The sequence below is a fragment of the Colias philodice genome, chromosome 12 (genome assembly GCF_061535455.1).
Source record: "Colias philodice isolate Cphi_HAF_F1 chromosome 12, ilColPhil1 Martin Lab GWU primary, whole genome shotgun sequence".
In the NCBI taxonomy this organism is placed as follows: Eukaryota; Metazoa; Arthropoda; class Insecta; order Lepidoptera; family Pieridae; genus Colias; species Colias philodice.
The window spans coordinates 6,227,000-6,243,896 of NC_143097.1; the positions used below are offsets into that span (position 1 = coordinate 6,227,000).

General features: G+C 32.0%; 1 protein-coding gene across 1 annotated transcript in view; it reads left to right on the plus strand.

The window, feature by feature from the left end:
• The first annotated feature begins 4,370 nt into the window (after positions 1-4,370).
• The window catches only part of Fife (regulating synaptic membrane exocytosis protein fife), a 40,396-nt gene continuing 27,869 nt past the window's right edge, over positions 4,371-16,897 (plus strand). Inside the window, exon 1 of the mRNA XM_089701562.1 lies at positions 4,371-4,587. Coding sequence (XP_089557688.1) covers positions 4,552-4,587 — 36 coding nt within the window. The 5' untranslated portion in view covers positions 4,371-4,551. The remainder of the gene's footprint in view (positions 4,588-16,897) is intronic.

Here is a 16,897-nt window from a genome sequence, read left to right on the forward strand (position 1 = left end):
TGTGTAGCGCATGTCGCGACCGTCACGCGACATGCGCTACACAGACCAAAAAGTTTGAGACGATGTAATAAAAGTTTCACTTTAATAAAATAAAATTAAAATAAAACTTTGTTTATTTTCGTAAGTATTAACAGATACACACATTATAAAATTGACTTGAACAGCTTGGACTTAACGAATAGCCGTATTGGAACTCCTGTAATAAGTTTTCATAAAATTATATTATAATCAACAAACAATATTATAGTTACCTACTTATAATATTTTTAATTTAAAGTATCAAAACGGATAAGTCCAATTTACCAATAAAATCTTCAAAATTGAAAATTGTGATGTGTTTGACCCTTCTTCATCGAATACTTTTCTATACACATTATAAACAACACCTCTTGCTTGTGATCGCAGTGGCTTTTTCGACACTTTCGAAGATTTTTTAGACAAAATCCTAAAAATTATTCATCAATGCGAAGAAGACAAATAATTTGACAGTCAATTTGATAGTTGTCAAATAAAGTTGCCACATGAAAATCTTTTATTTCTTGAATATAAATATGCCATCAGATTCTGGTAGACCTATATCTACATAGATATTTATACCTTGAATTAATTTAACATCAAATAAAAATTTGTACTTAGGTATATTATGGGTACTTCGTTTGGCCACATTTGGCCGTAAATAATTATTTTACTTATAAAAAAAAACTTTTGAATTTGGAATTTTTCGTTTTGGGTCCAAGTAGGAATATTCCTGAATAGGTATTCATTGTCGTTTCTTTTTTCGTTTGCATCAGTGTAATTAAATATTAAGTCATAGTTATATATGGATTAGGTGAACAGGAGAACCGAATTGTGATAATGTACACGAAGTAGGTACCTATAGATTTGAAACTCCATCCGCCCGGTAATGCAGGTACCTATATTTGTACAATAGGCTATTGGTACAGTACATAATATTACAATTGTAATTCTCACTACTGTGGTATATAAGGATAAACAAAACATCGAGACAAGAGAGGAGGTGCCTAAGCCGCCCATGTTGCATAACCATGGTTCTCTGCAAGAGTTCTCTTAGCATTGAGTCATAAAGCACGATCCATTCAAGCACATTTTAAACGAGCGATTCAACTGAAATGCATCAGAGCTGAAAACTGACCGACATACCTAGATATAAATATGTTGCAATTTTAAGTCATCGGATTGTGTTGTATGGTTAGTTTTAGAGTAGGTACCTATATGGCAAATAATCCTCAAGATTAGTAGCTCAAAAATTTCCCATGAAAAGAGTGTGTTACTATTGAAAAATGACTGTCCTTTCATGACATACATGTTTCATAAAATAACAGTAAAAATAACAGATGTTTTGAAATTAATATGTAAAATTGTTTTTTCTTTAGGTACCAAGGATACCCATAAACTTCACTTACACCGCATTAAGTGTAAATAGATGAAGATGGGTACAAAGGCGTTATTGTGGCCATTTAAGCTTATAGAGGGGAAGCGACGGGACTCCAATTATCCACAGTAATCCAACGTGGCGGGCTGCACCAGATAGCCTTCTGTAATCGACTTACCCGCGCGATTTAATATCGTGCTCAATGTCCCAGCAAAATATTTACGTACCTAATGTGCCTTGAAACGTTTTTATTCGCTCCGAACGAGTAAAATCTGATATTGCAAGGTGAGCTAAAAAATTAAATATAAAACAGAAAGATAGAGACAGTTATTAGTGCGTGGAGGTATACTACCTATACTTTCCAACATAGCTATCTTTTACATATTTTTTATATTTAATATGATTTAATGGAACTATTTTCATAATACCCACTTATCCATGTCTGTAAAAAATATAATTAGTTACTTAGTAGAGAAAAGTGAAAACCCAGATTTTTTTAGAAGTTTAGTTTGAGTTTAACTACTCTAAGCTCTACAATGACTAATCTAAGACAAACCTAAAAATGGAGGTATATTTTATTCAATCTTCAATGCCTCTTCAGTAAAAGTAAGTAGTTCAAAGTAGCTCTGGATTCAAAATATAAGTCTGCAATCTGCATACTGCATACTTGCATAGATATACCTTTACAGGTTATCGATTAAACTTGCGATGCAATCTCCCTTCCAGACAGGTAGGTACACGAGTCAACTCAATTCGGATGACATACTTTAACGGGGAATATTCGAGAATCGATTTTCGTTATCTCGTTCATTTTACATACATATACAAGATGAATCCGCAGAAGATACCTACAGACTAATAAGACGGGAAGAATCATGTATTGAATTATTGAACATGGGAATTGGGAACCGTGCAAGTAGGATACTTAAATATGATTTATTAATAAAGTACATAACTAGTAAGTAAATAATTTAATAGCTACATGCCGCGGCTCCACTTGGTTATAATATTTATTAGCTTTTCAATTTTTTTAAGCTAATCTAGTAATTCCCGTGGAAGTAATTAAACAAAACATTATTCAAATTTCAAATCCGTTCAGAGGGAATAAAGACTGTCATACATTTTTTAACGAAATAAAAACTATTATTAACAAAAAAACAAAATGTTAAAAATAAAGTCAAGTTAAAGTCGGAGCATTATAAAAAGGATTTACTGTAGGACGTAGGTATTGGGCATTGAACGAGGTACATTTTTTTGTTTCGGTATACCTACTATAAAAAAACAGTCGAAAATTGTCAGGTAACAAACTAATACAGTTTCATCTGAGATTTTCCTCCTTTTATAAATAAATCAAGCAACAGCCCGTCGATCTTAGTAAAGAAACAGGAGATAAAGGAGATTTCTTAAGAATTCTCTACTTTTTACTTCCAACCTACGCATAAACTTGGGCATTATAACTTTACTTTATAGGGTAATAAAGTAAATAACTGTGTAATTAAAAAAAAAATTAGTGTAACATTTTTTTGAAAAAAATTTAGTGTAACATTTTTCGTGACGCGTGACATTTTTACGTTACGCGCCATCTTTTTTTATCCCTTCCACGCGTGATTCGACGTATTTATGAAAAGTTGCATATATAGTAAATTATTTTTTTATAAAATAAGGTCATAAAGAAGTTTCACTTCATATGTGCGTAGGTACACTAGTGACTAGTACACGCACACATTCTTTTTTATTATTTAATGTTAAGTGCTTTGTTTCCTTGTAGTATTATTATATTATGTATTATTTTTCATGTATTGTAGTCTGTAGAATCAAGCATACAAAAGAAATTCGAACGAAAAATACGCAACAAAATACGTAGGTAGGGTAAATTGTTTTGTCTGTCCCGTTTATTTATAAACGCTTTTCGTTTTCTTGCGAGAATTTCTAATCCAATAAAGCTCTGTTCATGTAGATAATGAGAGTAAGTATATATATATATTTAAGGCAAATATAGAACTTGCTTTTCATTATAGGTTTCTTACGTAAGAGTAAAAATAGAAATAAGATCGAAGACATGTCGAAATTTTCCTTAAAATTTATATATATATTTTATTTGTTTTGTCATTATATTAACAGAATGAAAAATCTATACATAAATAATACATATTAATCTGATATATATGAAGCAAAAACATTGAACTTATCCCTATTTTCGAAATTTACGAACAAGTATGAAGTTTGGCACTAGGTTTAGTTTATAAAATGGAGTGGCGTGCAGGCTTATACTTGATCAGAATAAACAATATAAGAAAGATGCATTATAAAAAACAATTACACACGAAATAGTCTATCTAACGGCTAACCTATAAATAGGTACTATTTCCATTTAAGTTGTGGTCTGCGTCCGGAATTATGATTGAATGAACCTAGGTGATAATTCTTAAATATTGATGTCTTTTATTACATAAAAGATCCCCTACTATTGTTTTAAATAAACAACCTTTAAAAATAATTTGTGGCTACAAAATAGGTAGCTAGGTAGGCGTTAAGGAATATACGAGTTGGTTTTAAATTACGGCCATGAATTTCATTATGAACCCCACTCTAATATGAGTATATTTGTAAGTAAATCGTGACGTGAAGTAGGGACCTGTTGAATGTTCTCTGTTCGTGCCTACTTCATTCCCGCCCCGCGCCGCTCTCTGGGCGGACGGGATCTGCCGTAACAACTTGATTGGTACGAAACAGAGCTTTTCCTACACTTGTAGCGTATTGGCGTTTTCTTTGTTCTTTTTTCACGACTATTTATGTTGATAAAATCTGTTTTATTTATTTTTTCTAAATTATAGAATTTTGTTCTTATCGCTGTTCCGCTCATAGTTACAACCCCTCTCTCCGTTTATAATAATATCACCTATTTGTATAGGTTCGTTCTTATTAAATGTTTTATTTTCTCTTATATACAAAAGCATTAAAAATGTGTGAATAAACTATACTTATGTTACGTATTTTCTTTGTTTCAGGTGAAGGAGAAGCGGAGTGAATATATTGAACCGAGTTGTGTAAAATGTTGTGTATTGATGGTAGCGTGTTGAATCCAGATTAAAAAATAAGTGCAGTGAGGTGTTTTGTGTTAGTGATGTAAATTGGAGCTTGCTATAATAAACGACACCATGCTGCCCACAAATGTGATGTCCTTTATGAAGAAGGTGAGTTTAAACATATTTTCTATTAACAGATTAAAAAATAGTCAGTAATAATACACTACCGGTACACGAGCACCAACTGCTTTTATACTGTACTCAAATGACACAATAAAATTTATTTATGTTGCTGTGCGCCATGACTTTTAAGGTGATAAATTCGAGGCATCCAAAAAAGTACACATTTCATTTTATCGATTAAATTTTATCGTACTGTTTTTAATATAAATATGCTTGAATTTATTTATAAACAGCCTACGGCGACTCTCGCGTTGTCTTGAGGTCCTCTAATTGCCACTACAATGTTACTTTAGATAGGTATAATACTTATATATGTAGTAGCTAACTTGTATTACGTGTAGGAAAGGACGTCAGCAAGTCTATAGAATTGTGACCACTTCCCAATTTATTATAAACTAGCTGTGCCTCGCGGTTTTACCCGCGCGGCGTGGCTCCACTCCTGTTGGTCTCAGCGTGATCATATATAGCCTATAGCCTTCCTCGAAAAATGGGCTATCTAACACTGAAAGAATTTTTCAAATCGGACCAGTAGTTCCTCAGATTAGCGTGTTCAAACAAACAAACTCTTCAGCTTTATAATATTAGTATAGATTTCAAATGGTACACCATCAAGTTCTATAACTTGATGGTGTATTTGATATCGACTTTTCCGTAAAATTATGACTATTTAAATGTTTATTATATACATAACCTTTAAATTATCAATTTTGCTACATAAAATAGGTATACTGAAGATAAGAACATCAACTGTAAATTGCAATCTTGACATATTTTGTCCGCTGATATCGAGGTAAATTTAAAATTTCTTGGCAAAGAAAACCATTTGCTGTTTCATAAAAACCGTTAAATATTATAATAGTGTACGAAAAAACCTTTCATACATTCATAGTATAGTCCTATGAAAATACCATTATATTTCTCTGAATACTCTTTAGTTAATATATTGATTTGACTGCTTTTTTACTATTATACTTCTCGAGTTTTATGAAGCAAACGTTAGTCTTAAAATTTTCAGGATTATATAAAATGAATAGGAAAAAGGCTGATTAGAGCAGACCTATTTGTTCTAAAAATTCTAAAAGCTAGAAATACATGATTATCGTATCGGAACGATCGCTACACAGAACATCTCTCTTAAAACTGAACTAACGTGAAATTAAAAGAAAGATTTAGCGTTTCAGTACATTAGCTTTGCAGTAGACAGCCCTTTTTCTTATCGTTAGTCTCACTAAAGCTTGTACGAGCTTGCTTAAAATACTTTTAACTTAGTAGCAAACGTTTTTAAAAACTAGGGCGATTAAATGAAACATGCGGAGATAAGGAATAATTTCCGAAATTATGAATCTTATCGTGTAATCTAAATTGTTATACAATGTAGCAATTTGAGCTTAATGTGAATAGCGAAATGTTTTGATTTTATAGCCGCTACGCTTTAATTAAAACTTCGTGTGGTCCCACGGCTCACGACAAATTATGGCCCTATTGAAACTGGTGTTTTTATTTGCTTTTCGTTTTTATAAAAGTTAGAAATATGAAATGAAAATAAGTTTATTTGTTTCATCCAATAATAATTACAATTGATTAATGTGTAATCTAGCTATTAATGTGTAAATTATACAGAACTTCGTACAATAAATTAATTTTGACTCCGTTTTAAGGAATTTTAAATAAATAACTTAACAGATTTACAAAATGCTTCAGGAAGAATATGCAGCCATTGTATTCAAAAACAAATATGTATAAGAATCTATCTTTCCGTAGGTAGTAAAGACACCAGACAAATTTTTAAATAGTACATCAGTATCTTGGTACATATCGATGAGTCGAAAATATTTATTGAAAAAGGTTTTAAGAAAGTTTGTATCTATGAGCCTGTATGAAATGGCAAAAAGTTTTTACTTCGCGTATTAGACCGGGAGATACTGACACAAAATTTCGAGTCATTTGTAACAGGATGGCGGTTCTACAGGGTTCTTAATACGCAATGACAAAAAGAAAAACGATGGTGTGAACGCTGGTACCGGCGGCTTAGTCGCGTGGGCGTTAGTCGAACTCGTCGGAAAAATAGCGAAAGTCGAACGATTTGTAACACAAAAATTTTAGAATTTACCGATAGCCCATAAAAAAGAAGTAGGCGGTAGTGTCATGCCATACTTTTCCGGTGTGACTTACAGCCCGCCATACCGACGCGAATGTGTTGATTTAAATAAAACAATTATTCAACCATTTGTATCAGGCTAACTTTTGCACAGGTAACCATCGTCGTGCAGCCATTTACGAAAATCGCCATGCCATACTTTTCGGACGATTCCAAATGGTCGCCATACCGCCGAAAATCTGCAAAAAAAATTTATTTCGCCAAACTTTTTGTACCAGTATTGCATTTGGATTTTTGGAGAGTATTTGATAAAATGTGACCATTATTATATTTGCCATACTTCTATTAGGGGGAAAAAGTGCTTTCATACGAAAAATTAATTTAGTATTAATTTATATAAGTGAAGATTTCCAACACCTAGATCTTTGAAATTTTGTATTTATATTCGTTGATCCTCAAACTTACAGGAAAAATAAGTGCCATACTGTTACAAATCGTTTGACTTTCGCTATTTTCCGACGAGTTCGACTAACGCCCACGCGACTAAGCCGCCGGTACCAGCGTTCACACCATCGTTTTTCTTTTTGTCATTGCGTACTAAGAACCCTGTAGAACCGCCATCCTGTTACAAATGACTCGAAATTTTGTGTCAGTATCTTCCGGTCTATATACAGAGATTCATTAGTTTCAAAATAAAATTTTACTGAACGTAGCTCCTCTGAACCTCTTAAAATATTAAATCTCAAAGAAAAATGTACATTACTATTTAACTACACTCATTCTCCGAAAAGAGCTTTGCTGTTCCAGTAATAAATAAAAATAATGAAATTTGTTTTGGTATTGTAGAATGTAGAGTAATTATGTTTTTAAGCTTATTTGCTACATTAAATCAATTAGAGAATAAAAATACTAGTTTGAAAATTCTAATTTATACAATTGAAATAAAAACTTAATCAATTTGTTATAAATTAACTGAATTAAATGAAAACCTCTATTGAATTGAAAATATTCCCGATTATGGAAGAAAATTGTAACGTTTATGTTTCCTGTAGCGTAGCTGGATCGATCAAGCACCCTTTCATACTCCCTCGAAAACCTTCAATGACTTGTTGGTACACAATAAAGTATAAATATGGAGTTTGTTCGTACACTTGTGGGTAACATTTATTGCTGTTTTGCGGTCTTACAAACTATGATTGTGGCGTCCTAAGTGGGTCTTATGAGCGTAACAATAGTGATCGATTCTCGAGAAGACCCTCCGTAAATCTTTTTAATACTCATGCAATCTCAGATACTTTGCCTCTGTTTCCGTACATCTCTAAAGAGTCCTCGTGAAAGGTAAAGTAGGTCGATACTTGACTTCGATGTTAAAAATGGAATATTTAAACGAGGATCAGATTCACAGAAAATAACGTCTTAGAATCTTTCATCTTTCAAGTTTACTTTGCAATCTGTACGTATTTTGTATTAATATAACCGTTTTATTGATTTTACGGTAACTACTAACTAGATGGAAAGCTCTCGCCAGAATCAAATACTGTCTCCACTGAGAGTTACATAGTAATTAAAATATGATCAGCAGTTACATTTATTACATGCAATTATAGCTTACAACTTTATACCCTCAGTATAATCTCCGTATTAAACTTGTATTGCGAATGTTAACTACAGTTGTTGCTTGTCAGGTGACCCATTTCCATCTCCCCTTCTGTTACATAAATATTCCTCATAACTGCGTAAAATCCTCTATAAAAGTGAAAGTCATCTTGCCTCTTTCCTTAAGTAATAAAATCGTAAAGTGAAAGCATTTGAACTTCCTCTCATCATTGTAACTTTTTTATTTACGCGAGTTATATTTTACAGACCTGTATGAAAAATTTAGACAATAAAAGACTGTTGGAAGCCAAGCCCAACTTGAATTTTATCAGATCTTCCAAAATAGCAGTTCTATTCAAAGATAGACAAAATTAGACTCATATTCAAAGATTGTTACCATTGTAGGTCGAAATGAGATTATGAGGACATGACGTTCTAACAAAGAGTAAACAAGTAAATATCAGTAGGTAGGTAGGTACATATTTTTATGAAAGCTTTTCCTTCTTTGTTTCACCGCATTTGTTTGCCTGTTTGCGATAAATTGAAAACCAAGCAACGGTTGATTATGTGTTCGGGAAGCTAGAGTGACGCATAAGCTTATACATACATATTACATAGGCGTATGATTCGTTAAGGGTTTTGGTTAGAACAAACACTAAACATAAAATTGAACATTAAATATTATTAATATTTAACCCCGGAGTTTCAAACTAAAACGGACATGTTAGTAAAATGGAAATGTTCAAGAGATGAAAATAAACGATTATTAGCATGATGCACAAAGGCGATACAATACGGGCATTCTGTGTGTAGGAATCCAGCGTCATATATCCTCATAACGAGCGTTTGTACAACACTCTCAAGTTAATTGCATTACTGGGCCAACGGGCAGCGAGTCTGATTCAATCTAGGCTGAGCCGAGTCGCATTGTCCTCCATTTTCACAGTAAACTCGTTTCAACAAACTTCCTGGAAAAGTAGTGCTCGTGTAAGCCTTTCATTATAAGTATCAATGGAACGAGATTTAATTATTCAAGACTAGCGTATGGGGATATAACAGATTATCCTGAATATTAAAAATGGGAAAGTGTGGTTTGTGTGTACGATGTGTAAGATTTTTTGAGGTGGAAATATTTAGGAGGCAGGCGTCTAGTCGACAGTGGCAAAGGCTATTTTTTACCACGGACATCACATCTCATTTTTATGTGAAAAATATTAGACGGCGACGCCACGTTTAGATAGCTAGTAATAGTTTTATAGTTTAAAGATGAGAAATGGGGAAATTAATATACCGCTCACTAGATATTTTTACACATCATTTCTTTCGTGCCAAACTTAATAAAATTATGAACATCAGCAGAGTATGGTATACTAAATACTTACTTATTTTATGATTTCTACCATTCAGCCATGTTGAATGGAAATACGTAGGATTCGTTAAACCGGATGAGAAACACATACATAAAGATATGTGTCGAATTGATTGGACCTTCTTTTCCTTTCGGAATTATAACTGTATTCCGTTAAAAGAAACAGTCCAATTAATGCGAACCAACAAATCCAAAATAAATGAGCCGTATTATTATAATTTATTGAGCAACGGATGAAATAACTTGATTCACTAATTGCTTCAGAACTTACAGAACTTTTTCCTTCGTTCGGCCTGTATAGTTTTTATCTTGAGCTCTGGACATTTACTATCTAGCGAAATAGACAACTATAAAGAAAAATAAAAAGGTCCTTGCGAAGAGTAAGCTTTATTATCATAAATTGTTTTTGTCAGAGATGACACACTCATATTCTTGTATTTATGGTACCCCATTCTGATTACTAACGATGTTCTCGCACGTACTTCTCTAGTTTAACGCGTTCATATGATCTAATGTGGTCTTTCCTAAGGGTCTTTCATATATTGTTATAAGAACACTGGGCTCGCAATTTAGCCACGACTTGTCTACTCTGGTAAAGTTAACAATGAAATCATGTAGTTAATAGTTTAAACAAAGTTCAGTAAGGAGTTTTTGTTTAAAAGAATAACAAAAAATTACAATCGTGCAATATATATATGTTTAAGTACATTTCATCACGTTGGAGGATCTTAAGCTGAAGTTCGAAAGTCAAGAATTTTGCAATTAGTTTTCAGTACTTAATTGGGCCATATTTATTTGTAAATAAAATGAGTTCGTCGTCAATTTTCCTCATTTGAGTAGAAGCTAACAGAAATATTGGCGACCTTCATAAATTGAATGCTAATTGATCCTCTGGTAATAAGAAAATATATTTATTTGTGCGAAATTGGATTCTTTATAATTCCAACGGTTAATACGTCATGACAAAATGATCGTCGTAGCTTCGCCATTGTCGCACGTTGAAATACGCTTAGAAATCCAACAAACAGGGACATGTTTAATAATATAATAGGCAGTAGAGTGTGCATAGATAATATTGTTGAATGTAGCTCGTTCCGTGTTAGCGGCGTGTGCTTATCAGCGTGTCAGGTGAGAGCTACGCTCGTAGCGCTTCCTGCGAGATGAATTAATGCTTCGTCGAGCAGAATCGACTTTCTTTATCATTAAATATTTTTCTCTACGCGTTTATATATTCCATATTCAGTATTAGCACGTGCAATGAGTACGTGTTTTGTATTTATATTTCTAGGACTATTGCGTGAGATGCGAAAATGTATGCCGTATTAATTTGGTTCTATGTTGAGATAAAGGACTTTAATAGAGAAGATTAAATAGAATATATATAATCATCTACACGGCGAATGTGTTACTAAGTAAAATAAATTACCCTCAAATACGACATCAGCTTCTTATCATAGAAAGACGGAAGGATTAAGAGCTTAGGATTAAATACCTTTGATTGAGTATCGCGTGTCGTGTTGCAAAGCCATATTACGCTATCACAATGTCCTTTTGTTTCGTTAATTTCATTTTAAGTTCACATAAAGGTTTTAAGATTCTCAGCTTTTATGGAAATAATATACATTTTGACTCAATTTTATCTTACGTTGGTACTACAAAATAAAAACATTTGGTTAAATCCGAATAAAGGGGAAATTAAATAATGTTAAATGAATACATAACTAGTGATTGATTAAACAAATACGAATGCTATTATTGTCAAAACCGTTTATTTTCATGCGATCTTCACAATACTGACAATAAAACGATGCTCTGAAGTGGTATTCCCAATTTTCCAAATTACCCAATATCCGGAATTCCCCGAATGCACTATAATTTATTTAATTTTTTAACTTAAAAGAATATAAACATTTTGTTCTAATTAATTAGCGATAAAGTCTGTTTCTTAAATTGTATGTTATTTTATTCCATTAGTAATAAACATTACTAATAATCAAACAATAAAATATAAACCTACGAAAGAGCTACGTACGTAGCATCGTAGCGCTACGCAACAGAAGTTGCGGCAGTACACGTGCCGAGCGAAATTATTCTTTTATTTAGTATTTTATGTAGTATTGATAAGGTTTCACCTTATATAATTGATCAATTATTATGAAAGCAAAAGCGAAATTGTTTAATATTACCGTATTATTCTTTATTAATAATTACATAAATATACAGGTTTCATTACTTTTATTAATGACAGCTTATGAATACAATTTCCATTAAATAAAGAGGAAGCCTACTTAAAATGATTAAGAAAGTACATAAAGGCTACACAGACGTTATAAATAAACAAGCGCAGTTCTCCCAGGGAATAGCGAATTGTCCTCGTTTAAATTAAATATAACTTTTTATAGATACTTCATCTAAACGAAGGGTGGTGGGGTGTTTGTCCGGGTGGTCCGATGTTGGTGGCGTCTCCTTTGAATACTCTATCAGCGCATAAAATTGCATAAAGCTTCATCAAACAAAAACAAAATCGATTCGTTTTATTAAAAAACTGCCTTGAGTGTATAACGAGTTTCCTCCCGTATCTTTTTTATGTGTTAATATGTTGTGTTGATGGGAATTGTGAGTTGATAATAAATTTGAGATAGAGTTTTTAATTAAAAATGATTTACGGGGGTTTTTGATGTTAATTCAAAGTAATACATGCGTCATACCGTCAATAGTAATACATAACATGCAGCCAAAAAATCTGAATAGAATATCTTAAATACTGATTTGCAAAAACGTTGCCAAGTTCATACCATTACTTATCTGTGTGGAAGATAAAGACTTCGAATATTCATTATAAAGATTATACTAAATTTACAATCTATTTTGTTAAACAAGTTCTTAACTAATAACTTCTAATCTTTATGAGATTAATACATTTCTATTTTATGTTCGGTTATTATTTTTTTTACTACCTATAAGTTGTGCATAACTATTGAAGTTTGCTTTTTATTAATTTCATTTTTCACCTCATTATATCGATGTTTTCAGTTCTTTAGACGATATTAAAAGTAATAAGCGTCCCGCTATCTCTCTTCACTTCTTTTAAGAAAACAAAAAAATAAACAAATTAAAGCTCCTAGTTAATTTTAAATTTATTGCTGTATGCAAAATGATCTTCTCTTAAATAAGTACATGATAAATGCGTTTAATTAAATAATGATCACTTAAGTATGTATGTTTCCATATCTTAAAATACTCTTAATAAATTGTAAAACAATAGCTTCATTCCGCGGCGTCACTCGTGGATAAAAAGAAATAACTATATGTGCTTTTCGTCTGATGAAACTGTTACCTATCCATCTTAATTCTTACACTGGATCCGAGCAGCCGTTTTTTTGCCTGAAAAAGTAACAAACATCCATAGGTACATTGTTACAAACATACGATTTCCAATTAGTAAGGAAAATGTTTAATGTGTTTATTACAGTTTACTATGTAATTAACGAAATCATTATCAAAGGTGACAAAAGGTATTGCAAAATTTTTACTTTGAAAGTCAAACTTTTGCAAGAGTTCTTTGAAAATTACAAAAAGAAGTTAAATTTGTTTGAACTCTCTTGTTACAGACGGGACAAAAACGTTGTATACCTACAAATTTATTACTTGTACCGTTTCAGTGAAATTTTGTATTCTTGTTTTACTTTTGAGGGTTTCATCCGTTGGTTCACATCAGTACCTACTGATTTTATTATTCATTATATCTAACAGCATTATTACGATGGGTCGCTTAATATGCTCTTGCAAAAATCCTGTACTATAGCCCGTCTATAGGCTAATTTATAAAAATAAAGACGTTAAAAACAAAATCTTAGAATAGATTGTTGTTTAACTTTATCAAAAATAAATTCGGTTATAAGCACGAAGCATGGATAATTCAAAGAGAATTCTTAACCCCGCTCCTTTCGGCTCGTAATTTATTCGGTTCATTCTCTTGGAACTTTTTCAATTTGCATCATCTTACGTTGCAACAATGGAATTTTATTGTGAAGGCTTTATTTAAATTTTTTCACAACCCAATAGACACGAATCAATATTTTCGACAGCTTAAAATCCATTGAATCGTGCAGCACGGATACAACAACATCCCGAGGGCAAAACTGTGCATTTCATGCGTTCGGAGTATCAAATTGAATTGTAACTTCGAGCGTGAAATAAAATGTATTCGTTATATTTAATTTGTTTTTGTAGTTCCACTTACATCATACATTGCTCTTAGAAACTATTATCTAAACGCATAACATGGACATCACAAATTATAGATAATAAAGGAGTTCATAATTGAATATTTATTTCGGATAAATTTATATTTCAATAGTAATTACTATTGAAATATAAATTTATATAAACTAACTTATGTAGGACCCACTCCAAAATTTGTTGATCATACAATTTGCATTTGAATTCGCGAGGATTAAAACTCGAAGTTATTTACTTTATCTAATAAATTAAGTAATTTACATAAAAACGTACTGGCGCCAAGTCTCAGAGAATTAAAGTAAATAATTCACTGTGAACAAAGTTTGGGGAAGCACTTGAGACACATTAGCGGCCTTTTAAACAGTTAGGGTAAACAATGTTTCATATTCTTTCGAGAGTTTAGCGAAGAAGTTTATTTTATAACGTCAAAACCGGAATAGCATTTCAGTCTGCTTCCGTAGGAGGAGAACTAACAAGTTTATATCGAGGCTGTGGCGCACTGCTGAATCATGAATAGGTAACAATATCGGTGACATTGTAAACGCTTTTAGTCAAGCATAGCCACTGTATGACATCGGAAGCAATATAAGTTACATGTCGACTCTATCAAAGAAAATAAATAAACGAACGGTTGAGAAAATGACGTAAACGGATGAGGTTTCCAAGAATTGACTATTTAGGTACTCGTATATAAACATTGAACGGGTTTTTGTATCTATTTTATTTCACAGTGAGATAGCGATGCTTTTAAAGTTGTATAAAACCTCTTTTCGTTTTGTATTTCTATTAACTATCGTATGGGGTTTTAAGATTATTATTTTTTTATTTTACTGTGACATTTTTTTTTTATTAATAGGTCATATAGTTAATTTAATAAGTTAACTTAATGATAACTAATACTGTATCTTAAAATTAAAATAAATACAAAAGAATATTTATCTAAAACGAATTTCCACTTCATCTGAAAATTCATAAATATACAACGTTTTAAAGAAACGTTCAGCACCTATTGAGAACCAACTGCGCTCCTCTCAGACTTCCATTTTATAATTCCAACCTTTTTATTTACATGCCAAAGAAAATTACAACTATTAAAGAACAAGGGTGTAAAAAGGCTATTAAAACGGAATTCAGTGGAAACGTTGCCTTTTCCTGATTTAGATTTATCCGTCTGGTGTTCCGAACGTTCAAACTGTCTTAATGTGATTTGGGAAGGGTAGCGCCGTAAGATGAAAGACCACGCGAAACACTAAATCACTGAAATTAGTTTTTTCTCTTTCTCTACCCTGTTTTTGCTTAAAGTTTATTTGTAATGATATATTCACTGTTAATCTTTGGAAAGTTTGCTCATGTACAACTTTAAATCTAGTTACAATTTTTATATTTTTTATTTGAAGTAACTAGGTAGATTTATGCTTCCGAATACAAAACACAAATATTTTTGAACACTTATAATATTAAAATGGATGTATGCTTCTAGTTCGAATATACCTCAAAATGATTGATTAAGGATTACTTTCATACAATATTCTATGGGTCTATAGGAAAATTTACATGCAAGTAGTTATAGTTACAAGTAGTGTCATATTATTGGGTATTTCAGTATTGTATTCATTGTTATTATACACTAAAAGATCATTAATTTGATATTCCCCGTTACTTTGTGGTTACGTATTGTCATGTAAAAACTTGTATATTTTGTGCTTGCGTGTTCAAAAGTATTTACGCGACAGATTCCCCTGCGCTACCATCAAAAACTCATTAGGAGTTTCGACGAATCAATGTTCCACTATGACATTTAATTGCAACCTTATGTACCATGAAATTGTTTAACATGGTAATCATTTTATCAAGATATTTAATAAATAAAATTACTCCTGACATTAAGATGACGAAGAACAAACGAATTTTAATTATCATTAAAACCATAATATTTCATGAGTGGTTTTCACTTAAAATAAGGAAAATGGAATACATAGAGTGTGTAACCTTACCAAGTCATAGATACTTTAATACTATATTAGTACTTACATGATTTTTTGCCTTATCTTTACTACTAGGTACGAGCTCATCGTAAATTTTGATAAAATATTTTTGCACCAACCTCGCGTGGAAATGTTCGAGCGTGCGTCAGCTTATCCGCACAAAAATTATGATTGCTTTTTTGCCTCCGGTATCCACGACTAGAAATATTTAAATTTCAACTAAATCCATTTGAATAACAATGAAAACAAAAGGTTCAATTAGCATAATTGTTTTAAACCTCCACCGCAAATCGTATTAACAAATACGCTTAAGGAAATAACCATAATTACTGTTCTGCTTCTCCCCAGCTTTTCCTGCGTTTCTATTCATATAAAATCATGACTAACGACGTCTTATACGGTCATAATTGGAATGCATGCTCTTGTATCACAACAGGCGGGTCCACGAGGGGACAACAAAGGAACGTAATTACTCGTCACAGACACGCCTACCCGATTGCTCTCTTATTCGCTTTTGTTTGAGCTTAAGAAGCATGACAATGGACCTTACAGCCATTAATACACATATTTTTGCCAGCGCTGCTAGCGGCTTTGTGAGCGCACGTTATGATTGAAAATTTTATGCATTTTTACAACTTTACACAAAGGTTTTTCCAAACAGGAAAATATCTCATTCCTAAATCGATTCTTATCAGGTATAAGACCTAAGTTTAGCATCCTCTAGATAACTTAAAAATAATGTTTGTGAAATCCAAATGTTGTATAAGTATTTCAGTTAAATTAAAGGCAAATAGAAAAAAAATAGGCATATATATTATGTATAAATAAATTATATAAATTGTAGGTACGTAGTTATGACAGTCATAGTTGTAGTATTAACCACTTACCATCTAATTTCTTAAAGCTTAAAATGTATTAATAGAGGCTATGGAATGGGCCATAATTTTGAACAATTTAATTTCCAATAAGGCTAATGGCGTTAATGTAGATTAATGCAAACAATAA